Source organism: Diadema setosum, chromosome 1 (assembly GCF_964275005.1).
Source record: "Diadema setosum chromosome 1, eeDiaSeto1, whole genome shotgun sequence".
NCBI lineage: Eukaryota > Metazoa > Echinodermata > Echinoidea > Diadematoida > Diadematidae > Diadema > Diadema setosum.
The window spans coordinates 37,091,466-37,118,452 of NC_092685.1; the positions used below are offsets into that span (position 1 = coordinate 37,091,466).

At 39.1% G+C, this 26,987-nt stretch overlaps 1 protein-coding gene across 1 annotated transcript; it reads right to left on the reverse strand.

Annotated features, from left to right (window-relative positions):
- On the reverse strand, positions 1–26,551 carry LOC140230124 (BTB/POZ domain-containing protein 9-like). Its single transcript, XM_072310323.1, has 13 exons — positions 26,410–26,551; positions 24,889–24,994; positions 18,567–18,702; positions 15,150–15,380; positions 13,208–13,357; positions 10,357–10,471; positions 9,483–9,702; positions 7,226–7,345; positions 5,284–5,393; positions 4,270–4,459; positions 3,362–3,469; positions 2,826–2,904; positions 1–902 (listed from the first exon to the last, which is right to left on the reverse strand). Exons 1-13 carry the CDS (start codon positions 26,549–26,551, stop codon positions 660–662), a joined length of 1,950 nt encoding a protein of 649 aa, XP_072166424.1. The 3' UTR covers positions 1–659.
- Positions 26,552–26,987: the final 436 nt, after the last annotated feature.

A 26,987-nucleotide genomic window follows, 5' to 3' on the forward strand; every position in this document is an offset into this window, starting at 1 on the left:
AACTGTCACACAATGACAGAGTTTTCAAAGTATTACACTCTTTGATAAGAGAGTGACCCTCAAAACAGATAATGCACTCTTGTCAGAATCGACATTGATTAAAAAGACGCTGACAACAAATTACTATAAATACTGGCAAGTGATCTGAGTGTGGTAAATTGGCGGATGGCGAAGGCTGGTTTTGCATCGCATAACATGGAATCTATCCTTAGTAGAATACTGCTATCTCTTCCTTTCTTGCAAGAAGTCTCCATCCATTCGGACCACATGTGCAGGCTGCAGAAATGACTCACACCAGCTTTCCAACAGAGACCATGTGGCATGGCACTTTTTTCTCTCTCTCCCACAATTTTCACTGGTTCCTTCCCATGGTACTCCCATGGTGATGGTGACATGGGCATGCTCAGGGGTGCAGACACTGGAAGAGTACACACAGGTGGGCGTGGATGGGGTGCAAGTTAAGTAAATCTTCCACCACACTGTGGACGAGAATAGCTCCTAAAGATCCTCTACATGCACCTACATATAAGTGGAAGCTGAAATCATCTAGTGATGATGTCCAAAGAGCACTAGCGATGAGATGTTCAAGATGGAGTGTCTAACTCCTGCTAACTACCAAACCCCCTTCCACTGCTGCCGACACCGGCCCCCTCCCGAGATCAAAAGCGCGGAGACGCCCTCCCCACACTGGATGTTGGTGAGCTGCGTGTGGAGGAGGGTGTGGTGGGTGACTGCTGGGAGGTGGAGTGCGGCGGGTGGGGGTTGTTGGAGGTGGAGCTAGAGAGGCGAATTGACCCTGCTTGGGTGGACAGTGCACAGCTGTCCTCATCCATGTCGGAGGAGTGCGACTCATTCTCCTCAGTGTTCTGGGCGGGGCACTCAAAATGGACACAGTGGAATACCTGGTGGGGATGATGGCAAAGGGTAAATCACTTTGGTAGTTTCATATAATAATATGTACTGGCCTTGAGGGGGATACGACATTTATTGCCTGAACTAGAATTGGATTGCCCTAGTCGAAGACGAGGGCAATACAATTCTAGTGAGGGCAATTAATGTTGTATACCCCGAAAGTACACAGTCCATATCATTATTATTACTCATTTCAGGCATCTTGAGCAGCAAAATAAATCATTACAATGTTACTTTTTTTTTCTTTTTTTTTTACAATTACCTTCCTAAGTCACGGTAACAATTTTCCACTTGGCGCCAGCTCGAGCTCTACACCACACTGCGCACTGCATCCCTATGCACAGCTCAGGTACGTGACCCGCATATAACAGCCAACTCACACAGGCACAGGGATCGTCCCCTATTTTTACGTGTTAACCTATGGGAATTTGCCCTCTGTCGCGAAACTCGGGTATGCGGCGTGCGTAGAAACAGCAAGGCTGACACAGTAACAGCGATCGTCCTTTAGTTTTACGTGTTAACCTATGGGAATTTGCCCTTCGTCGCCAAACTACTCTGCGAGAAACTGTCATCAACAGCAAATTTTCCTCACTGGGAGCTCAAGTGCCCGGATGCTATATTCCCCTCATTTTTAACACGCAAATACCATAGGCGTTTGCCAAAGCAGGGAATATGGAAAATTTGCTCCTCTTCTCCCTGCTGGCGCGTAATTCCATGCGTAAGACGAGGGGAATACAATTTCGAAGAACCACAGCTCAGATGCCTGATACGGATAATAATAAATTATATCTTGTACAATCATGTTACTATGGTTAAAACTATGGTAAACCCGTATCTCAATTCATTTTGTGTAATACATACAGCACATATTTGATAGTATAAAGTAAAGAATAGATATTATTTAGCCCCTTCATGCTTCCAGTACAATGTTACCATCATTAAAAGCAACCTTAATACATAGAATAAATCAGATACAAAAAGAATAGCAGATATCTTATCAAAATTTAATGTGCAACAAAGAGTTATGGAATTATAAACTTGCACATGCTTTCATAAAGCAATAATGTCAGTGGCAAAATGATATGCGGATAAGATGAGATTATATTAAAGCCTTGCAAGTCTCCTATTTATCAACACACAATTCTTCACTACATTTCTCTTTTTGTACAGGTAATGTATCAATCATATCACATCTGGGTTATTGTTTTGTTATTCTTGTTGTTGCATTGTAATAACCAAACACTGGTGACTTATGGAGGAGAAAGTGTTGTTCCTGAATTAAGGGACAAAAACAGAAGTTTTATGATATTTCACTTTGCACAAACCAATGGGGAAGTAGGGAATTAATAGCATCATGACCACTGCAAATTTGCACATGCACTGACGCAAATGCCAATGTCGGCACTGGATGTGTGAACTGGCTAGTTAAGTGTGACCACAAATATTTCATGTAATTCTATTCAGTATATAAAACAGATAAAGACTCCTCTTATTTGGGCCATAGTTGATATATTGCCCCTCGGGATTTCAACCCCCATGCTATAACCCTTGGAGTAAGCTCCTCCAGTCATAATATTGAGTCGAGATCCCTCAATGGAGCAAGAATATCAATGCCCCAAAAAAGGAGCCTATAACTGTACACTGTGAAACCACAGACACTAGCAAATTGGAGTCAATGGCATTCTTTTTTTTCTTTTTTTTTTTTGCAGCATGAAACTTTCACGAATTGCCACTGGCATTCAATGCATTTTGTAGACAAACACTTTCATGGCCATTTTAACTTTGTGAATCTGGACTCCTCACGAAATTGGTGAAAGTTTCATTGATTCAAAAATTTTTGGTTTTAGAGTACTATTATTCAAGTCAGCTTGAACGTGGTGTAAGATTGCTTGTTAGGACTGACAGCCACATACCTCATTTGCTGTGTTCCTCACTCCAACTATCCTGATGAAGGTCACAGGCCTCCTTGGGAAGTAAAGCGTCTGCCAAGATCTGTTACGTTATGATAATCCATAAAATCATACATGAAATCTATTCCTCCCATTTCTTATGTTCACACTGCAGACTTCTAAAGAAACCAAGACATGCCATACTTTCACATCGTATCACTGACAGCATTATGAGAGCTTCTATTCTTCTTACCCCGTTGAGGAAGGACTGATTTTGCTATAATACACATTTCTAATAGACACCTGCCCGAGCATTCTCGGGACTCGTCTTTCATCGAGTTAAATCAGCACTTCATGGTTGTTGCTTCATTCTCTCATTTGCAGAAACACATCCATTTACTCCTTCAGATTTATATCGTTGCATACAAAACATTCATATACTTTATAATTCCATACTTGCATGGTCAATGCTTTTGCTGGATACATACATCACAAAATATTGCCCTTGAAGGTTCCCATCATAATGTTAATATTGCCCTCCGGATTCTGCGAGACCTCACCTGCAAGCCTCTTTGGTTTTGTCAGCAACCCTGACCCAGCTTTGGTTGTCGGTGGAGACATCCACAAAGTAGCTGTAGGTTCTCGTATCACAGTCCCAGAGTAATAACCTGAAGGTGGTTTGTCAATGAAATACAACAGAAGCTTACAATTTTGCCACGTTCAGCAAAATGTCATAAAGATTTTTTTTTTCTTCACTTCTTCTGTTCTCATTTTGTCCTCTTTTACCGCATATTTATGAATAGTCACATACAAGGCAAAAAAAAAAAAGAAGAAGAAGAAGAAAAAAAAAAGAAGAAGAAGAAGAAAAAAAAAAAAAGAAGAAGAAGAAGAAGAAGAAAAAAAAAAAAGACTTATTGCATTTATTCAAATTGATCATCACTGCAATCTCGGATAATTCCTTAATTTCAAGACATTTGAAGACAAATGCAAGTATATCATAGATTCAACTCCCAACAAAAAAGTGCATGGACTGATGCACGAGCCCTAAAAAGTGAAGTTTTTCATTTTATCAAAATTCATGAAGCTCTTTCATTGACTAATGTAACATCTGCATACATGTTCACTCAAAAATTTGTAAAAGCGCAAGCATTTTTTAATATAAAGGACAGAGGACATCTTCACCCCATGCATCCTTGACACATCTCTGAGTAAAGAGCCATGAAGAGAATCTGTGTTAGTTTTTCTCAAGTCTTAAATTTGTTTTTGAGTACCATGAGAGTCTTTTTTAGATTGACAGGAAATAAGGGTGATGGTGCATGACAAATTGAAACAAATCCATCGATATGCTGGCTAATTTAGATGTCATTCCCTTGAGAAGACTGGGGGAAATAAGCTGAGGTATTCTCTGCTCTACCAGGACCCATCCACCATGACTTATAACCCATGACCTTTGACCTACGACCCATACCTGATACTCCCCAGGACATACGGCTGGGCCAGCTGTACTATGATGGAGCCGCTGCCCAGCTGGTGGCACGTGTAGCCCGAGTCCCAGTCATAGTTCTTGGTGTCTCCGTTCAGGAGGGCGTTCCGACTCCTGCTCACTCCCTCGATCACGCTTGCGCTGGCTTTGATCGTTGCTACATTCTGCTGAGGGACTACAGGCAGTGACAAAAGCAACCAAGAGTTATCATGTCTCTCCTTCCTCTGTGCGACATATTATTCTGTGCTCTCTATCTTCTAACATTCATATCACTCATGTCATTTCATGTCGAATTCTAATTTCAGTGGAATATCAATAACTTGTTTTGTTTGAATTTTTGAATGGTGATGTAAATGAGGAAGACATGATTGTAGTAACACCATGCATACATAGTCTTAAAAGGACATTTGTTTGGCAAAGAATGACCCTCATAGAAAGAGGAGAGTGGAGGAGAGAAGCCACATAGGGAAAGTAAAAGGAAGGCAAATAGTGACAGCTGAGAGGCGGAGGTGAGCTGAAGTTGAGGCTGCACTGCAAGGGAGACAGGAGAACAGGAGGAAGAATGGAGAGAGAATGAAATAAAGGGTTTGAAAGGCAGTTGGTGAGAAAGATGAGGCAGAAGGGGAGGAAACCTCTCTCCCTCAGTGAGTAATTGTAAATTTACAGTCCCATAGTATTAATGGTATAAAAAGTACTGGCTAGGTCTGTTTCATCTAGCATTTACAACGATTGCATAAGACAATAACATTGTCGAACAAGGCAATGTTAACTCTACTTTGGGGATGCATTCCTTCTATGAATGTTAATGTCTTCAAAGAATTTTTTTTTAAAAGACTTGTTAAAATTTGACAAAAAAGAGGTAACAGAATTCTTGAACGAGAGTTTTTCTATCTCTACTTAACAACATGATTTTATACATACTGCAGTGCACTGTATCTGCGAATTACAGATGCACGGAATTTCTTCAAATCTTGCTGCAAGTCAGACCAAGTTACATACCTATGAGACCCTCATCCAACTGGAACACCCTTGTCGTGTGAAAGGCTTCAAATGATACGAGATGAAAAACTTTATTGACTGTGTTGTGAACTCCAACAATGCGAATGTACCTAAAAATAGAACACATATGGGAAAGAGTACAAGAAATCAACTAATAAATCACTGACAAATATGATTAAAAAACTACCAACTCTGTAAAAATGAACATGAAGAAGAGATGACCCTTAGCTATCTACATCACTTTATGGAAGATGAGAAATAGTTGTATTGACATCATTCTATAAACAACAAGGGAGCTGGGAATGAAAGGACTGAAAAAACAATGCTGCCAAATGAAAGGGTAAACAAAGCTGGGAATAAAAGGTTATAGGTATTGTCCTGCCAAATAAAATGGCCTACAAAGTAGCTGGGAATAAAAGGGTTATAGAAGCTGTTGCACCAAAAAAGCTAGGTATAAAATTATAGAAACTCTCCTGCAAAATAAAAGGGTTTACAAAGTAACTGGGAATAATAGTGTTATAGAAACTCCCCTGCCAAATGAAAGGGTTTACAACGTAGCTGGGAATAAAAGGGTTATAGAAATGGTCCTGCCAAATGAAAGGGTTAATAAAATAGCTGGGAATGAAATGGTTACAGGAATTATCCTGCCAAATAAAAGGGTCTGGGATTTAAGGGTTTATAGACGCTGTTGTGGTAAAGAGCTGGGAATAATAGGAATATAAAACTCTCCTGCCAAATGAAAGGATCTACAAAGTAACTGGGAACAAAAGGAGTATAGCTAGTCAACAGCCAGATGAAAGGGTAAACAAAGTACCTGGGAATAAAAGGGTTAACTCTCAAGCCAAATGAAGGAGTTTACAAAGTAGTTGGGAATAAAAGGGTTATACTATATCTTGCTAAATGCAAGTGCCTAAACTAAGCTGGGAATAAAAGGGTTATAAAAACTGTCCTCCCAAATGCAAGTGCCTACACTATGCTGGGAATAAAAGGGTTATAGAAACTCTCCTTCCAAATGCAAGGGCCAACACTAAGCTGGGAATAAAAGGGTTATAGAAACTCTCCAGCCAAATGCAAGTGCGTACACTATGCTGGGAATGAAAGGGTTATAGAAACTCTCCTCTCAAATGCAAGTGCCTACACTATGTTGGGAATAAAAAGGATATAGAAACTCTCCTCCTAAATGAAAGAGTCTACACTAAGCTGGGAATAAAAGGGTTATAGAAACTCTCCTCCCAAATGCAAGTGCCTACACTAAGCTGGGAAAAATAGGGTTAAAGAAACTCTCCTTCATAATGCAAAGTAGCTGGGAATAACAGGGTTATAGAAGTCATTCTGCCAAATGAAAAGATGTACAAGGGAGCTGGGGGGGGGGGGGGGGAGGGTGGATAGGATTATAAAAACTGCTTTGTCAAATGATAGGTTGTATAAAGGAGATGGGAATAAATGGGGTATAGAAACATCTCTGCCGATCAAAAGGGTCTACAGAGGAACGAGGAATGAAAGGGTTGTAAGACACATTTCTGCCACATGAAAGCCTAGAGGTGAGCTGGAAATAAAAGGGATATCATAATGGTTCTGCCAAATGAAGGGGTGTACAAAGGAGCTGGGAATAAAAGGATTATATCTTTTGCTAATCATATTAGAAACTTAGAAATTATGCTCAGTCTAGAGAACAGTGCGGTCCAATATCATATTGGTACTTTAGTAATTATTGACAGATTATATCATAGACAGAATTTTGGTCTGGAAGTTTGTTTTGCTTTGTTTTTTGTTTTGATTTGTTTTTTAGCCGCATCACAGCAAAAGAGAAAGAGAACAACAAAATTGTCATGAAGTGGCCATCTGGCCATGTGAGTCATGTTGACACTATCACGAATCAACAGATGTCAACATGCATACATGCAATACATAATTCCTGTAAATAAATGTTTTAGATACTCACTTGCACACCCGTGATTGGAAGTGCAGAGTCTGCCAGGATCGACACAGATACTTTGAATGGTCAATGATCTTGATCCAGTCCTTCTCATCCACCGATGTCTCTATGTAGTACGAGTATGACCTTCATACGACAGTAACAAAAAAGAGGAAGTTGTAAGACTTGTAAATGAGTGTGCAAAGAAAGTTCCTGTTTTTGTGGCCAGTGTGCCTTGAAGCACATATCACTGTTGGGGCGACAAAAGCTCATGTCTCAAAAATGTCAAATGTTCAGGGGAGCAAAACAACAAAACCAAAAACATGGCAACCTTCCTTTGATAAAGCAAAACCTCTTATTACAAAATTATCAGATGTTCAGGAGAGCAAAAAAACAAAAAACATGGCAGTCTTTCCTTAAATATGCCGTGGTGGCTTCATTTTGGGGGTAAGACTGCTAGGAGTTAGACACATCACTTACCTGATTATCTGACAATTAATCTTAAAAGTCTATTAGCACTAAAATTCTAGATAAAAATGTCTTGTAATCCCAGTACAGATATGATACTTTTGTGTTTACAAAAAGAAATAAAGACATGCCTTTTACTAAAAGACTTTAATAGAAATATCGATAAATCATAAACGAGATTATGATGGTATAACAACATTATCTACTTATGGCAAATCTCATTCATTACACCAATTATAAGCAGACACTTTTTGAATACTTTTTGATTTCTTCATAATAACTGCATGTGCATGCATCAGCATCATTGTCTTACTATGATGATATTTCAGTGGCCTCATCTTACATAGATCTTTGAAGAAAAAAAGCAGCTTTATTTCATTTCACTCTTTTACTGGTGAGAAGAGGGTACCTTAGGAAATTGATTGAGGGCTAACTCTAATGCTGATTCACTAAGAACACGAGACCTGTGGGTTTTGCGCTCACCTCAGCATTACACTTCGCCTTCATGGTTCCCTACCTGAGGCAAACTATTAAAAAAATCTTCAGATTTTAGGATTGCAGTAAGCCTCATTGACAATGCTTGGCTATCTTTGGGTATCTAGGCATAAAGGGACCCCTGGGGTACCGCCTTAAAGGTAGGGAATCCCATTTGCATGCCTTAAATGAAGAGTTGTATAACTACAGTGGTATGTTGAAGAGAGTATCATTTTAGAAACTCCCATAAAGTATTGAAAGTGGAAGGTAACATTTAGTACATTTTTATTGACCGTTAGATTTTGAATTGAATTTTTTTCGGGGCTCACCGTAAATTCCAGTACATTACTAGGCTACCTTTGCAGACCCATGCACTGCATGTGTGTCCATCATGTATATTTTGTGAAGAAAGTTCATCAAAACTTACAAACATTTCTATATACATTCTTGCCACACACTCTATATGTTATTACATCAGCTCTTATACTTTTAGATTTGTGTTTATAGATAAAAAAAATACAGAAGACTGCAACAAAAAGGCTTAAGTGTGGCTGACACACAGAACTACTGAGTAGTTGAGTTTTGTGCATTATTCAAATTGTAGATAACTGTTGACTTCCAAATTTCTCAACAGTGGCCTAAACAAGTCCTCTGAGGTTCATATTTAATGTTTTGCTGCATTTTGGGAGGTCTGTAAAAGGTACCCCCTACCTTTAATTTGTAAAAAAGTTGAGTCAAAATCCAGCCGCCAATTTTCCAGAAGATGAAAATGTCAAAACTTTATGATAATTCACTGATTTGAGGTATACGGGCCCATATGGGGCACCACCTCCATTTGGACAAACTATGATGCCCACCCCTCACTAGTGATCCCTCACAAGTTTGATCAAATTTTAACCACCAATTTCAAAGAAGAAAATGAAAATGTCAAGAAGTCTACACACAATGCACAACAAATTTTGGACAGTGAGCGATAGCAATAGGTCACTTGAGCCATTTTCTCAGGTGAGCAAATTGAATTAACAACAAGAGCATCATGGATGGTTGACATAGCGTTCCATTCATTGTCACCAGCTACTGTAAAACCAGAAACATTCACAGCATGAAACTTTTGCGAACTGGAGCTGACAGTCTTTTTTGCAGCATGAAACTTTTGTGCATAGCCACTGGTATTCAATGCAATGAGCAGACAAAACCTTTTGCATTCATGTTTCTTCTGAGAATCTTGGTTCCATGGGAAATTCATGAAAGATCGTGAAGGCTGAGGTTGAACAGGAATGCCAGTTAGAATGCACAATTGGTAGAAAAAAAAGAAGAATAAGAAAAACCAGCCAAGAATCACCTTGTATCACGGTCCCACAGTAGGAGCCGGATGGTATTGATGATGGTGGGCTTCCCAAGGGTGATGACGATGCCCTCACAGTGTACATCCTCTATGGGGTGCCTTGTGAAGCCCCGATCCAGATCGTAGTTTTGGCAGTCTCCGTCCAGCAGGGAGGATCTCATCTCCCCCTTCACCACCGCTGCACCATGCTTTGCCGTCGCCACATTCTCCTCCGGGACTGGTGATGTACACACACGAGAAAAACCATGACTGTACGTCACAAGGCTTGCTTGCCACTTAAGGGTCACTTGTTTGCATTCACGAAAACATAATTTCAATACATTTCAAAGAGTAGGGAAGGTTTCCCATACATCTACATGGATTCAACAAATGCATAAAATAGTGTCAACAAATGCATAAAGAATAGTGAAATACTAAGTAAATGATTGAGGAAAATTTTACCATGTACTCAAAGGTTATACATTTTTCCAGTTCAGATTAATTCCTTGTGCTGCCCTCTCTATAGACAGGAACTCTACCTACAACAATTGTGACATCAGAGTAGTAAGAAGGAAAAAAAAATCACAAAAATCCATTTTTCATGGCCATCAAAAGAGCACTTTAACTTGTCCCTCCAGAAGGTATGGAGAATAATATTTGCATGAACATGGCCACTGGAAAAAGAACACTGTACTTAACATAAAACTCAAGATACTTGAAATTAGAGAAACTTCCTCTTTAAAGAAAGATACCAAATGTGAAACCCACAGACGTTTTAGAGTGTTTACATCCTTCTAATTCTCAACTGAAGGGATGACATGTTTTTATGCATTAAGTCAGAGAGGCTGTTTGGTAGGATCGGTCACTATACCGGTGGTCAAGGCATACTCACTGAGGACTCCCCTGTAGTTGAGGTCAGCGCTCCTACACTCCTCCTTTGTCTTGAAGGCATCCAGGATGGCATCAGCACAAAGGAGGTTGGATGGACGCACTGTGTACAACAATTCCTGCACACAATAAGAGTGAGAAAGAGAGAGAGAGATAATCAGTGGAGTGGGATAGCAGGAGACAGCATGTGGGGAAACTGGCCACTTCTCATATTTACACATGATCCCGTCATCCAGATTACGTCACATCCTGTGATAATACATACCAATGAAAAATTCCATGAAATATATAGCTTGGGTTGAGCGATTGATCGTCCAAGTGACTGAAGAGGGCAAACACAACTTTAAAATTCTAACTCCTCTTATTTTCTCACTTTCATGTGAAAGACTGAGCTTTCACATCTTATTTAAATGAAGAAAAACAATGAAGAATTATTACAATTTCACGAATCATATCCAGTTGCATCAAAATCAGGTTTTTCATCCCAAGAAACTACAATTTGCTATAGAATACGTGGCTTGGCAATACATTATGATTGCAGTGTTGAATAGAACATCCCGGTATGTACCACAGGTTTGCCTGTCTTAGATATGGCAGACCATACATCATGTGCTCACACTGCCTTTGAGCTGGAACCTAATGATAGCTGACATTATCCTTCTTTATGCACAAGTAAAGGAAGTACGACCATTTTACTGCATAACTCCTCCAAGAATAATGAGGATGCTTGGTCAAAAAGAAAGAAAGAAAAAAAAAAGTGGACTCATGACAACTTCTTTGATGCCACAAAATTTGTTCCAATCACTGGCAATATTCCGCATCTGGCTACCTAGAGAGGTTAAATGACAATTTTCAGTACAAATTGTATCGTCAATTTTCACAAACAATGACTAAAATACTACAGAAGCACACAATATCCAGGGTAAGTGAGCTGTGTTGTGACGGTCTGCCTTCTCCTTGCACTTTTTAGTTTAATCATAGTGATACACACCCACATGCTACTGGACAACTAACACTCACTGTTGGGCAAGCAAAATAAATAGACACTTGCCTGTTAACAGTACAAAAGCCCTAGCCCAAGTGCCCATACTGGCAACTGGGAGAAATATTTTCTGCAATGCCTTATCATGTAAGAAATCCGTCAATGAATGCGAATAAGGAAACAAAATGTGGGACAAATATTTGAACCTGCCAATTCAAACACAGAGTACTAGACCTTTACCCTTATCACTTCACTGTATGATGTTACAAGCCATACACAAAAGTACTGTTAAAGACTAAATGCTGCTAAACACTACAGGTGTTATTGATATTTTTTTACAGTCTAATTCAGAGTTCAAAGTTCCACCTCACGTGTACACTTGCATGGAGCGCAGTGAGTGTTTACAATAAGTGATAAACTGAGGAAGAGATTCTTTACCAATAGTCACGGGTGATTTATTACTTTTCTCCCCCATGCACACTTCCTCCTGTGACTGCATGACATCCCAATAGGGAGACACTGATGTCTTTTACTGGTTTTTCATGCCTTTTTAAAATACACTTTAAATAAACAATGAGTTTGCTCTACTGGAACATTTGCAGAGTATCATGTTTACATAATTGTTCTGCTCCAAAATAACTTAAATTTCACCACTGTAAATTTCTCAGATATGTCAAATGATTAAAAACAAAAAGCAACAAGGTCTTATCTACCAACAGTAGCCTCTTTAGTGTAAGCACTGCTTCTCCCAGAAGGCCCTGCCAAGTTTAAGCTATTACTACCTCAGCACTGCTACGTGCCCATCTACACACCCGACTAAAGAGGGGGCATTGTGGGTAATATGAGCTTGTCCAGGGATGCATGCATTGGGTAGGATTCAAACCAGGGCTTTTTTCACTTGCCATTCTACAGCCTTATCCACTCATTGCCACATGTTTGAGATCAACAATTACACAGCAGATCCTTCTTTCAAATGTACAAACACGCCTTTCATATGCCAACTTTTTCAATACAGAAGCACTGAGAAAACAAATAAAGACTATTCATAGACACACCTGTAGGAGACACACAGAACGTAATACATTGTTCTCTGTATTGGCCTACATTAAAGACCAATGACATTAAATTCCGTCAGCTAGATATGAACATAGCGATCAGCACAAACAAGAAGCAGTGAGATCTACTGTAACATTGAAGACATGCACTCGCAACTGATACATATCTGTTGCTCAGCCTAAAAAATTGTAAAGCTCTTTTGTCCTAATTTATTGCTTGTTTGTCATTGTTCTTGTTGTTGTTTTTGCCCATCTGACTTTGCCCAGGAAAAGTAAACATTCACACAATGACATGTCTGTACACATCCTCCTTACATTGACTTTTAAAAAAGAAAAGAAAATTTGTTTACTTAGTTCCATTCTTGGAGATATATTAATCTTCATATACCTTAAAGGGATGGTATAGTTTTGTTGAGATGGAGATTTAGGTTTTATTAACTTTTTGTAAGATAATTACAAACCACTTATATGAAATATTAAAGAACATGCCATTCTACGAGGAATTCAAAGTTTATTTGATGAAAATCGGTTTTGGAATGGCTGAGATATCCAAAAAAGAAAAAAAAAAGTGAAACAAAGTGGTCTGTTCTAATAAAAGGTGGGACCCACCCTTTATTAGGACCTGTTTGTTTTTAGATATCTCAGCCATTTTAAACCTATTTTCATCAAATCAACTTGTGATTCCTCTTAGAATTGTATGCTCTTTAATATTTCAATACGCGGTTTGCAATTATCTCGCAAAAGGTTAAAATCTGCATCCCTATCTCAACCAAAACTATACCATCCCTCCAACTCAAATAAAGATCTGTCGTGTTTACCTGTCTGCTCATTAGCGGCAACCTGATCGCGTCCACAATCTCTTTATGAGGGACATCTTTGTTGGCATGGACCCACTGCTGCACGGCCCTGAAGATGTCAATCTCGGATGCATAGAATGAGTTTCTGGATATCACCTCTTTCAGTGCCCCCTGCAGTAGGATGACCACAGAAGCAGAATACACAGAAAGAGATTTGAAGAAAGAGACAAAGGGAGAAGAAAGATGGAGGTAAAGATGAATGAAATAGAAATACAAATAGAAACAGGAAAAGAAAAGAGAAGCGAGAAATAAGCATTAATGACATGCATATGAGGCAGAATGAAGAGGGTTAATGACATGTGAAGACTCACGGAAGAAATGTATTAAATACAAGGGGATGAGAAAGTACATTGGTATCAACGTCTCTATCACTACTGCTAGCAACAAAAATGCTAATAAACATCAAATACAAATATGTAAAGTCTGTCACTTGGGTAAACACAAGAAGATACAAAAAAGAATTAAAACAAGAACACATAAAGGCATTGGATTTTAACAACATCGGATTGAAAATAGAAAATGCAATCTGGGTTTATTGCACTGTTAAGCACTTGAAGACAAATATGCATGATGACATCCAAAGTCCAGGTAAACCAAAGCAGGCACTCTATCATTCTAAGTCAACAGGAAATGCATTGTGGCTGTCCTCTGCCAATGTTGTAGTGTAAGAATGGCTTCAGAAGTATTTTAATGGCCACTTTTCTTCCCAGTGCCACAAGTCACACCAATGCACTAAAGAAAGCAGTTTATTGCCTTAATATTGTGTGTGTGTGTGGGGGGGGGGGGTGGGGGAATATATAGTTTGACAGTTAAAGACTACTATTCTACAAAATGCATAGACACCAGTGCCCGCTGATCAAACCAACACTCACTCATAATGCTTCCTCAGTATAAAAAGATAAAAGGTGACCTACTGAACACTGGGTGCAACATTAATCCCTGTATTAGCTCTATCAATGTATAGATTCTGTTTTCTGCAAGATTATGGGTGTGGCTTTCCAATGTAAGATACATCCTTTGAAAGGCATATCGCATTCATGGATACAAGGCTTGCTCGCTCCCTCACTCTCTCATATCTTTCACAAAGAGGTTGAAGTCATTGAAATCAATGATTCTTACGACAAGTCTTTTTCTATCTTAACAGATTGACCGACTGCCCTTTCTCTTTCCCTGTAAGCTCTAAAAAAAGACTTGTCATAAAATCAATGATTCTTAAGATGTCTTCTTTAATTGCAACAGATTGACCAACTGCCCTTCATCGACATAAAAAAAAAACAATTATCAAGGTTACCACTAAAACACTGAATAATCAGTGTTTATTTTCATCGATGAAGGGCAATTTGTCGATCAGTTGCGATATGTTGATATATTTGTTGCCTGCTTGCTCATACACACAGAAATGTTGCTGCACTTGCAGGATAGAGAAGAGATAGGGTAGATGGACAAGCATATTAGTTTCTTCCCTCTCTCCCCATACAAATTTACTCTCAATATCCTCTGCACAACACTCCCGATATTGCATCTCCACTGCAGATTAGTCATCATTTATCATATGAGGGGTTAAAGCCAGATGCAGCCCTCATTCATGTATGATACTGAGCAGCAAGGTCTGGCAGAGAACTAAAGAAGAAGAAGAAAAAGACAAGATGCAAATATTATGGGAGAATATTGACTAATGCGTAAAGGAAATATTCTCATCCCTGAAAATTAAAGCAAGCAAAATTTACCACAAGTTGGCTGGGCACGAAAACTTACTTGTGTAAAAACTTTCAAATTTTACATGACTTATCCACTTATTTTTTTCCTCCGCTTTTCTAGCTGGCAGCTTAAATGGTTATTTGGGACAAGAAAAGGAAAAGACAACCAGTGTGATGGTTGGAGGAGGCAGCTGACAGACACTGACCTTGGACAGGGTGAGGAAGGTCTCGCTGTGCATGACCTCGGTGGCGTAGTGGTCCATGAAGTGGTAGCAGGTCTCCTTGAGGGCACCCAGGGAGTACAGGCTGGCCACGTCGTAGATCAGGCACACGTTGTGGATGCTGAGGATGGCGCGGAGGTAGTCGGAGATGGAGGCCTCCAGCTCGGTGAAGCCGTACTGGTGGGCCAGGCCTAGGATGTCGAGCAGGTGATCCTCCTGGTTACAATACAAAGGGAGAGCGTAAATTATATGATTTCAATTGCCAGATCAGTTTCCTTTCTCTTTTAAACTGTATTTGGGAGGAATCATCAAGCTATTCGCCCTATGAAGTTGGTTATGACCAATACATGCAATGGATATGCTAGAAATCTATATTTCATAGACTGACTTTTTAGATTATCCACATAAACATGTTAGCAACATGGAAATTTGTTAAAACTAATACAGCACTCTAAAAGCAGCATACAAGGATTGAATACATGGGGAGCTATACTATGTGATTCTTTCTCTATCTTTTTTTTTTTTTTTTTGGGGGGGGGGGAATGAGAATGATTCAAGCTACACCATTCCCTCAAGACCCAGTAGTGTGGTGATACCCATGGAGTAAAAAGGCTGGCCCACCTCAGATATTTTTGTGAATCCCTGTAACGGATTGTGTACAGCTTTATCAACAATCTCATTGTAATTACACACACACTGAAGAACCTTGACTGGAATTGACCATTTCCATTGAGTGCAAGCTTCAATGCACATACTATCATTTGTGGTGCTATTTGTGGTTTTCGAATGTACCACATGGGCATTGGTGAAGATCAGTTCAATCAGACAACCCATGTCTTCCCATGCTAACAGGTCTTTAAGATTTTGATCTTTAACTTCAGATGATTCATTGACTCAGTCTTTCCTTCCCACAAACATCCTATGCTCTCTCTTTAAAGACAAACTTGATTTTACTTGAGAACTACTCAGTGCTCCCAATCTGTAGAATAAACTTCTGAATTGACTGATTGTAAATGACTAAGAATTAAAGACCACCACCTAAAAAAAAAAAAAAAAAAAACCCAGACCAAACAAAGAAACAAATTATCTCCATGATACTCCAGTAATTGTAGGTATGCATTTGACGATAGAATATGAAGTTAACATTTCCTAGTATGACAAATACCTCTTGGAACCTAGAAATATTGTTCTACACCTTTAAGCACAGAACACTTAGACATCTAGGGGCAAAAACACTTAGGCATTCATGTTAACTATTAATCAAATGATCAATACCATCAGCTACTTGGCAATGAACTGTCTCACTGTTACAACTTCAGCTTGATATGATTGACAGAAGAGCATGTCATGAAATGAACATTATTGTCGTCAATGATATGGAACACCTGGCTTCTGTCAAATAAAGTATAGCACATTGAATAACATCATGCACTGTGCACTGGCGGGTTTCCACCTTTGAGCCACTGTCGGTGCCTCAGCAGTGACTCACGTCAAGACAATTTTCAGACATTGTTTCCTCACAAGGCATCTCACCATGTTATTCTCAGAGAGGGAATCCCAGACCATCCCCCCCCCCCAAGATTGAGTGAGAGGAAGAACCAATCTTTTTCAGTTCCTCCCAGATTAAAGCTTCACCCCAGGAGCTAAGACCTAGGCCACAAGGCAGAAGATGCCACAAAAGTGGTGTCAAATGATCCAAGCAGCTATGACACAGTCTGCCTCTTGACCAATAGTAATTATTTGCCGATCAGAGTGGACCAATTGGAATTAGAGATGAACCTGGGACTAGCAAACGGTTGCAGCAACTGGCATCTGGTTGCCTAGTTGCAGGCTTTAGGTTTGAGGTCCTCAGATTGAACACAACATCACATACATTGCATTACACATGATATTCACTGAACTCTGTCTGAAATGTCTTGATTCCCAGTTAATTGCTGCCTTGAGCTGGACTCAAAGTGGGACTCTTTTCATATATGGTGAGTGTGATGTCTACACAGGAACTATGGCACTCATATATCCAGGGTATGTAAATAACAGCACATTTATATTACAAGGAGCATTCATTCTGAATTGCATGTTGCTCAATCGAGCAATTTGTCATCTCCACATCAATTTTACCCTTTAACATCCCTGAGACACTATTGTGACACACTGTGGCCCACAAAACAGACAAGACTGAGAAAGAAATTGAGGTGACGGGTCATCTCTAATGAGCATTCACTTCTCACGGCACGATGCTGGGTAGGAAAATTGGCATGTTCCACCTGCTTCACATCTTGAGTCAAAGCAAACACATTTTTGAAAATCTATTATTGTCTCTGACTATACCAGCTAAGGTTCTTTTGGAAGTATAATTTACTCCATAGCAGTCAAACTAGTACATGAAGCACTGTTATTAAAAAAAAAAAACAAAACAAAACAAAAAAACCCCCCAAAAAAAACCAAAAAAAAAACTTACCCAAAAAAAAAACATTCTTGAACAAAATTTCTCTTTGATAACCATCTGCCAATCTTAAACATTTCCGAAATCTAACAAAAAAATGCTTACAATATTCTAACTTACACTATGAGATATTGAGATATAATTCTAATATTCTGATGAGAGTTACACAGATATTTTGCAGATTTTACTCTAATATTGTACCAGGTAAGTTCAATGTATCAGACTATGATAACTGTTGTACACCTTCAAGAACACTGACAACATGACACTAGAAAAGCTCCATTTTTGTCAGTGCAATGCAAACATCCACATAAAGACCTGGCACTAAATGCTGTTTACAGAGCAACGGGTACCAGGACTCTAGTATACACAGCCTTTGTTAACCGCACATAAAATGTATAAGCTTTTCATGACAGGACAAGCATTCTCACGTGGGCCTACTCGTGTAAAACAGATGAAGGGCCTTGCTTACCTTCTAAACTCACCTCAACAAGGAAAGCATAATAATTGGAATGCAATTTGAGTGTGTCTTTCGGTAAACGACTAGCCTGTAGATGTGAATAATCTCTTTGCACTTTAAAACGTTCACTTTACCGAAAGAGTATGCATACCAGGTACCTGAAAAAATTTGTCGATATTTTGCCTGATATTTACGAATAGGACTTTGCAAGGAATGATCTGTGTTCTTTACATACAGCATTTATTCTTTTCTTTTTTTAATTGAGGATGGGAGAAAGAAGGGGAAATTAGACCAAGTCCTTGGTGTGCATATAATTGATATGGGACATCTTGACTGAGGTCCCCAAGCATGCATCATTGTCAAAACACACAGTCTGGCTTGCATAACCAACACTCATTCTTGAGCAAGTGAGATGGAGCTTGTGCACTTGCTATTTCAATGAATGGACAAGTATTGAATTTCTTCTTTTTTTCTCTCTTTTTTTTACCACCCATCTCACCTTGAGGTCGAGTAAATTGAGACAGCCAGTGTAGATGTACTTGAGCAACGCCTCAAAGGCCTGGGCCGTGGTGTCCTGCAGCTCGATCTCGCAGCAGTCTGGATTGGACTCTCGCAAGCCACCATAGAACAGCGCTCTGCATAGGGGCAAGGATAGGAACACATGACATGAAGGAGCATCTTTACTGTCAGTTGCAAGAAATGCAAGCTCTATCTCATGAGCATTACACTAACAGGTCATTTGAGCCACTTCAAAAGTTTACGAGTTGCCAGGTGACTTGTCAAATGCTGTCTGATATGAAGAAAAGAAACCCTCTAAGTAGTATCATATCACCCTCCTCTATTTGGATGTGATATCCATCCTTGTACACCTGTACTGTCTCTGTTTCAGTCTTTTAGTACACGTTTCCTTTTAAGATACTCAGCAATATACTCAGCAATATACTCAGCAATATACTCAGCAGGACACCACGGCCCAGGCCTTTGAGGCCTGGGGCAATCTTCCTCGTCAAGCTTAGCTTATGATGATGGTCCCCTGCATTTCATTTTTATCATTTCCTATTGCTTCCTTTCATATATGATATTCGTTCTTGAAAAAAAAAAAAGAAAGAAAATGTATGTAAGATCCAAACGTTACGAATATTAGCTGTGTAAATGACTATATAAGTATTTTGTTGATTTGTCGATTTGTACTGATTTTGAAATGCAGAAATAAAAACTGAACTGAACTGAACTGAATATAAAGTACAATGTATACAGTCATGACTGAATATGAAGCAATCCTTTTCTGAGATGGCTGCCAGATTTGCTATCTCTTACAATGTGGATGTGAACCCAAAACATAGGAGTCAGAATGTATGTACATACTATGGTGTGTTGGACTTTGATGAATAATTTAGAACACAAAGAAAATTTGACAATATTGTAAAACAAAATACAAAAACAAAACAAAACTGATAGTTTCAAAGGAAACAGTCTCCATCAAATTACAGACCACCATCCCAATGGTATTAAATACATCATTGGCATGCCCTTAATAGGTACAGCTTTAATAACTGGTTTCACAGTGCATAGTGCTAACTGCATAGATGGTGAGTTGCCCTTCACACACTGTCGGTGACTCCAATAAGCTGAATCAGCATGGTATCACACTGCTGATCAACCATTTCTTGACAATGCAAATCAACAAAGGACTGACGAGGTCAATGCCACTGTTATTACTAGACTTTCCACGTTTGGTACACACGGAGAGTTCAATCCAGTACAATGTAGGTTGGGCAGCTCTGGCTGGTATCATCTCGACCACAGAGGCAGTATCAATTACCAAATGTAAACTACAGAACTTAATAAGCAAGCGGATTAACTGCAGTTTATCATTTTCTGGTTCCCTGCATTCCAATTCAATTTCTTTCTTTGCTTTTTTTATGCACTCTGGAGCATCCCAAAAAGCACAGTTGTCTCATCATATCAATTTTGCTTCTTGCTACACTATGATGCCAGATCGATTCTGCCATAAATTTCTTATGACTATCTCATTTCATGCATTCTGTGAATCACAATCCTAATACACATAATAGGTACAATTTTGTTTTGCCATTGCAGATGAATTCAGTGCAATCCGTTCAAAGATATAAAAATCACTGGAATCTCATCTTAAATGCATTTCTAGCTCAAATCTTCTGAAGTCAAAATTGAAACAGCAGCTTCTTGAATATTATTAGAAATCATAATTTTAATCAAGGTTATAGTGAGGTATACACTCATGATTTTCTGTTTGTACTGTGCTGGTAACTGTTCTGCTTTTTTTCTAGTGTCATATATTATTGTATCTACCTTCATGCCACACTAAACGGAAATCACAAATCTCAAGTCACTGGCTTTCTAGTGGTTTCCTCATCATTGTACATGAAATATTGGCTTCATTGCTTGGATGAAATCAATAAACTGGATGAACTAAATTGAGAATATTGCTGACATACATTGTAGTCTTACCAAAGCCCTCAGACATGAGGCATGTCAGGCAAATTGATCATGCATGGGGAGTAAACTTCAGTGTTGTGAGTCACCTTTAATACCAGCAACAGGTGCTACAAGGAATATTACTTCCACTTCCGTTTGAGCAAGTGGACGACCTCAACAAGCCAGCTAGTAGTTAGCACGTGCTCCTAATGACGCCAATAAACAACAAATTTTGGAAACATGAGTGGGTCCCTGTGATCACCTTTCTAATCACCCACAATGCCCTGATGAATGTGCTGTGAAACAAGTACATTGTGTCCACTCCATAGAAATATGCATGCATAGACCTACATTTCAGTATCGGTTTCTGCTGTCACTGCATGCCCTGAAAATGGCCACTGTGATTCTAAGTGCTCAATGAAAACCTTAAAACTCAATGGCCTGTATTCAAGAAGGTGGTTTCATATAAACCATGGTCTAAATTTAGTCCATGGGCCAAAACAAGCATAAACTAGATGTTCCTTACACACACAAGTATCAACACACGGACGTTATTGGATGTTTGTTGGCGTACACAACAAGTCACAAACATTTACGAAGAAGAAAAATGACAGCCACTAAGCTTGTAGCACAAGTGACATCTGAATGCTAGTTGTGCATAATCAATACTGTTGGAACTAAATCGCATGATAATACCCAGAGTCAATCTGACCATGATTAAAAATAGATTAACAAATTCACTTTCTAAGTTTAGAGCCTCAGGATCAACACAACTTTATTGTCTGATCACCTTTCACCTATCAAGTCCAAGAAACCACGTTTCTGTGGTTTGGTGATTTATCTGTACATCATTTTTTTTTTTCCATACCATTCATTGTTATCATTTAACAGGGCAGAGTTAAACACTCTTTTTCATTAGTCCTTGTCCTTCATCTATAACTGCTTGTGTTAGCTGTTCAATTTTTAAACCTCTTAATTGGAAAATTTGTGATTGACTTTTACGCTGAGATGACATTATAGATTAGAATTGCTGTTTCATTCCCTTAGTGGCATTTTTTATTTTCTTTTTTTTTGGGGGGGGGGGAGGGAGGATTTCTTTCTGATTTTGTGCAAATATATGAAATTCTATCAACTTCAGGTGATCTTTTGCCATTGTATGATATGCAAAAACATTCATATGCAAAAGCATTCAAGATGACACTTCATGCAGGAAGTTCCCAAAAACTTGTTGGGCTAAAGCGCCATACAGTTTGCAAGCCAAGAAAATATTCTCATGTTTGTGTTTTGATCTTCATCCATGCTTTTGTCGATAGGTTTCTAAGGTCTGGTTGAAAGCACAAGGTCTTCTTTTTGTCATCAATCACCCGTCCCACAGAAAACAAATTGATACTGGACTTAAATGAGTTCCTCATTGCTTTAATTGAGAACTTCCTCTTCTCCTTGGCATGGGTACAACTCGAGGGTCTATTTTGTGACATGATACCCACGGCTGGGCGCGTCTAGAAAAAAAAAAAAAAAAACTTATCTGCCCACAGAAAGGGGGAGGGGGTGGTGGAATGATAGATATTGTTCATTCCTTTTAAAGGCAAAACATAGTTCTGGTCCACCTGCAAAATTGTCAAATTTCGCTCAAAAATGTACACGTATGCCTGGGAAATGTGTGGAATAATGATGTAATAACAAGATATTTGTTGGGTAACGACGAAAATGTGAAATATTAACCAAAAAGGTTCGCATCTCAGAACTTACCCAATCGGGGTCAGGCTGACTCGGACTCAGGGACAACTCGGCCTCGCTTTGACGGCGGGGCCGAGTTGTCCCTCTGGATTGTACATGTACAGTGTTGTACTATGGGAGTGCTTCTGGCTGGTCGCAGTTATAGGCTGAGTTGATACAACGCGCATCACAGAACCTCTTTGGCGCGCATACAAAATGAACATGTGCCTAAGTATAGAATATGGCGATCACAAACTGCGTGTAAATTGTCTGAAATAGGGCCAAATTGTCTCTGAGACCGAATTTACCTGGATCCTTCTGGAATAAAAGTCAGTATATCGACTTTTATCATTGATCTCAAAATACTCCAAAACAACTCGTCATCCCAGTAAATTGTGTCAGCCAGTAAGTTTCTTGGTAGCCGCTTTCGATATATGGCAAGCAGATATCAAATGGTGAAAGATGGTTTCTCGCACCCTTACCAGAACTATATGTTTTCACTTTTAAGGAGACGATGTGATTATCCTGGGGGAATCATCATTGATGTTTTCTCCTTTAAAATTATTCTGGAAAGTAATCCCAGGAGAAACTCAACAGTCCCATAGATGCCTTGACTTTATGCATAGTCGGGACATGGATGTGGTCATTATGTCACATATCATGGTAAAGCTCAGTGGCTTCAGCTGACTGCGTGTCTGTCTGATTAAACATATCCTCTGGGTCACAAAAAGATTAAGAGCTCAACGTGCATTCACAGCATGCAGACAGCAGAGGGTAAACTTGTCATTGCAGTAATTGACTGCTGATACCAGTGACAGTACCACATCCTACTGTACATAGCTGCTTATTATTTTGTATGCTAGTAACTCATGTCAGAGTAAATTCTACTGAAGTTAGCAACCATCATATGTATGAGAAATTTGACATCATAGGGGAGGGACAAGAAACTGACCATTTATTCTCCCACATATTCAATGGCGAATATGATAGATCTGTACGGTGTATGTGATATCAAAAAGTCCAGTGACCTTTCACGAGTAATCATCATCAACAGAATCCAACGAAAAGTTCCTGATGGAACTATTTAATACCAGTAATGGAGGGAAACAAAATTTATTGTCTGCCTCCCTTAAAATTATTTCCAAAATAGGCCTTCACAGGCACTGTGTATACTGTACATTCATATGATAATTTCATGTAGGCAATCATTTCCTCCTTGATCTATTTATCAATATCAACAAAGGCAAACTGATAGAACTTCTTAACAAAAGGTGAGGAGTGGTGATAAATGACTACAATACAAGTGCAATCTGTACCTTCAGGGCCCGTCTGATGGAGGAATGAAACACATGAATGAATGACTAAAACTCTGACAAAAGCTGGAAAAATTACTCAACATTTGTCTGAAGACCTTCTGCATGAAACTTCCGCATGTACATCAATGTAATGGAGCATGTGGAAGACAGGATGGCTCCATGAAATGCAAAATGGGTGATAGCTATAATAATTTGCAGGTTCAACCCCAAATGGGTCTCATGATTCCCCCCTCCCCCCCCCCCCCCCTATCTTGCATGTAAAATTATTTCCTCCCTACATGAGGGGAAAGCAAGGGGTCACCATGAAGAGGACAATGAGTGGAGGACCAGTGTTTGGACAGCAACAGTCCAAAATTTCAAAAATGGAACTTCATGACTCATAGATAGTGGGGTGAAAACTTAGTAAAGTGAAGTCGTGGAACAAGCACTGGAAATTAGTAATGGCTGACAATATCTACAGCTTAACCCTAGGCAAGTAGTAACAGTTGTCCAACTTTGTATCAAAACAGGCGCATTGTAGACTGTGATTAGAGGAGGCAAACTTCCAGAGGGACATTTGACACAAGCCATCTATGATGCATCCGGGAGCGTCAGTGTTTTTCAACCTGCGACTTATAAAGTTAAGTGCCATACAGCTAACGATGGAAAACTACAGAATACTCGGGTTATGTTAACGCTACATATCTGAGATACTAGATTATCTCATGCAAACTTGGTAAATGTGAATGAAATTGAAAGGGAAATATTCATATCAAGCTTCATACCCTGTCCCCCCCCCAAAAAAAAAAAGAAAAGAAAAAAAAGAGCACAAACAAACAAACCAAAAACACAACAAGCATGAATAAGAGTTAATCTTCTTCCTTTTTCTTTTGTTTCTTCTTGCCATTATTAGGAAACAAGAAATGACTGACACAATCAGCAAAATCATTTTGAAGTATGTGTATGATCAACACTATACACAGTTCGGCAAAAATGCCATGGCTGCTTCTATCTGGTCAGGCTTGCTTCGAGAAAAAAAATGAATCGAGTTTCACTTTCATATTCAGTATTGTCAAGTTTCGTTGTCATTTATATGCAGTCACTGTAATTGAGGCTAGCTTTGAGGGAAATTCTAAATCAAGTTTCAATTTCACACATTTCTGAAATTTGATCCTCACAACTGCAGTGAATTCTGCTGGGAACTTCCTGTGAGTTTGCAATTGTAGCCCATTCTGAGCAAAAACAATGACTGTTCTTCTAGCAGTATTGAGATTATCTAGTGTTTGCCCATGCTCAGAACTAACTTTTCTGTGAAAAAGTCAAAATAAACTTCAAATAAGATGAGCCTCTGACCTGAAATATTGACATCGTGCTGCGAGTATGACGCGGTGGGCGTGGAACCGGTGATTCTCAACCACCAGGGTCACATCACTGTAATCTTCATTTGAAAACAAGTGTCCTGCATACAGAAAGTATAACAAAACATGAAGAACAAATGCTCACCACGAGAAATTGCAATAACCCTCGAGTAATCTACAAAAGTCAACAACAGCTGTGCTCTTTACTCTTCTTTATAACACTGTTAATAGAGATGACACATGACAATCTATATTTATGCAATTACGTATACTTGACTGCTTTCGCAAGGACAAGGGACAAACTGCAATTCTATAAATTCTATAAATCATGCACTTCTCCTTTTGGCATTGAAAAACTTTGCAAAAAAAAACCCCCAAAAAACCCAGCAATGTGCTAGATTCAGATTGAGCTTAAAAACCCTTTCTCAACAAGAAGCCAACATTAAATACCAAATGATAGAAAAGAATAAAAGGCAAACAGTCAATTCTTTTAAAGGAACGTGGAAATACATGTAATAACTCAAGGTGCATATAAAATGGCTTTTTCAAAAAAAAAAACAACACAAACAAACAAACTGCAAGTTACAAATGTAAACACTGTATCTGTCAACACTATCACTAGCATAAATTACAATGCAGACCTACACAAACAAAATAAACAAATACTTACATTGTACCTACCCAGTGGGCAATAAAGAAAGTGGATACTGTGTGACATCAATGCTTCCATGACTTTTACTACTACGACAATTGCTCCCATGAAATATCTGCACGCTAAGTCAAATAAAATTTCGACTCACAAACATACCCCTAACCACAATCCAAATCCTCACATCAAACTAAACCTAAAACCCTATCACAACCCTAATCCTAACGCGAAGTCCTTGAAGAAAATAAGACCGGAGCAATTGATAAAGATGTCACATTATTATACAAGTACACACTAACTTCTACATTGTACATTGTTTGTACAATGTAGCTGATGGAGAACTCTTTTTCCCCTTATGTGGCACCCTTGGCCAATCCCTGCATGGGAATAAGCCAGATCGGGGTTCCAGTTTGCGCACGAGCAGAAAAAGGTCATTTGCACTGTGAAACAGGTTGGTTTTTTAATTCACTGAAATAAGCATAGACCCCCGTGATGTCATAATTATTCATGTACTGGTAATTCTTATAGATGGTGCTTGCTAGTACCTCCACCTGATAGCAAGCCTGGTATTTGGCAATGTTAAAGGAAAACATTGTTACCCATTTGATACAAAATAATGAAATGGATGATTCCCAAGTGTTGATTGATGAACCATTCAGGTCACCTGGTCAATGCAGGTTCATTCTTTGTTTGAATATGAATTCCATGAATTGCTACGTTGGGTAAGCTGATGTATTATGTCGCCTTGAATCGAGTTAAGTGCCTAATCAACTGAGAAAAAAAGAAATGTCATTTGCAGCACCCATAAGCATGTGAGCTATGTCCGAACTGGCTTATTCTTTTTGAAATGAGGGCTACTACACTCACCTATATCATGAGAGAGAATGGTGGTATGCTCCACTTCTCCCATGGGGGTGGATGGACTAATGCGGTGCGTGTCGCTCATGGCTGGCAGGAAGGGTGGCAGTTGCAGACCAGTCATCAAAAGCTTGATACTCCGTAGCCGCATGTATACTTAGATGGTTGTCATCATAGCCACTTTTGAAAAACATCAGCTCCTGGGGATCAATAAATAAGACCATTTTTCTCATGCTCCAAACCACCAAATTGTTAGCTTTTGCACTGATGCTATCATTGTATTTTGTGCATGCATGCAATATCAATGTACAAGTGTACAGTGAACATGTACCAGGAAAGACATTCTTGACAGACACATTGTACTAGCACATACTGATACAAGAATGCAACTTTAGTCTTCTTGTATTAATTGTACATCTCCATTATTTTAATGACATGTTCAAATGCCATGCCATCTTACACTGTATGGCTTTTAAGCATACCCAGTTACGGAAACATTTTTTGCTGACTGGATGTTTCTACCAAGTTCAGTTCTAGTACAGTTCTAGTACAGTGTACCCGGTATTTGTCAAACACTACAACAAAGT

Coding starts and splice junctions, on each gene's coding strand:
- LOC140230124 (XM_072310323.1), bottom strand. CDS start 26,551: ATGCGGCTACGGAGTATCAAGCTTTTGATGACTGGTCTGCAACTGCCA. Junction 5,394..7,225: donor TTCCAATCACGGGTGTGCAA/GTGAGTATCTAA, acceptor TTCTATTTTTAG/GTACATTCGCATTGTTGGAG. Junction 3,470..4,269: donor TATGTCCTGGGGAGTATCAG/GTATGGGTCGTA, acceptor AACCACCTTCAG/GTTATTACTCTGGGACTGTG.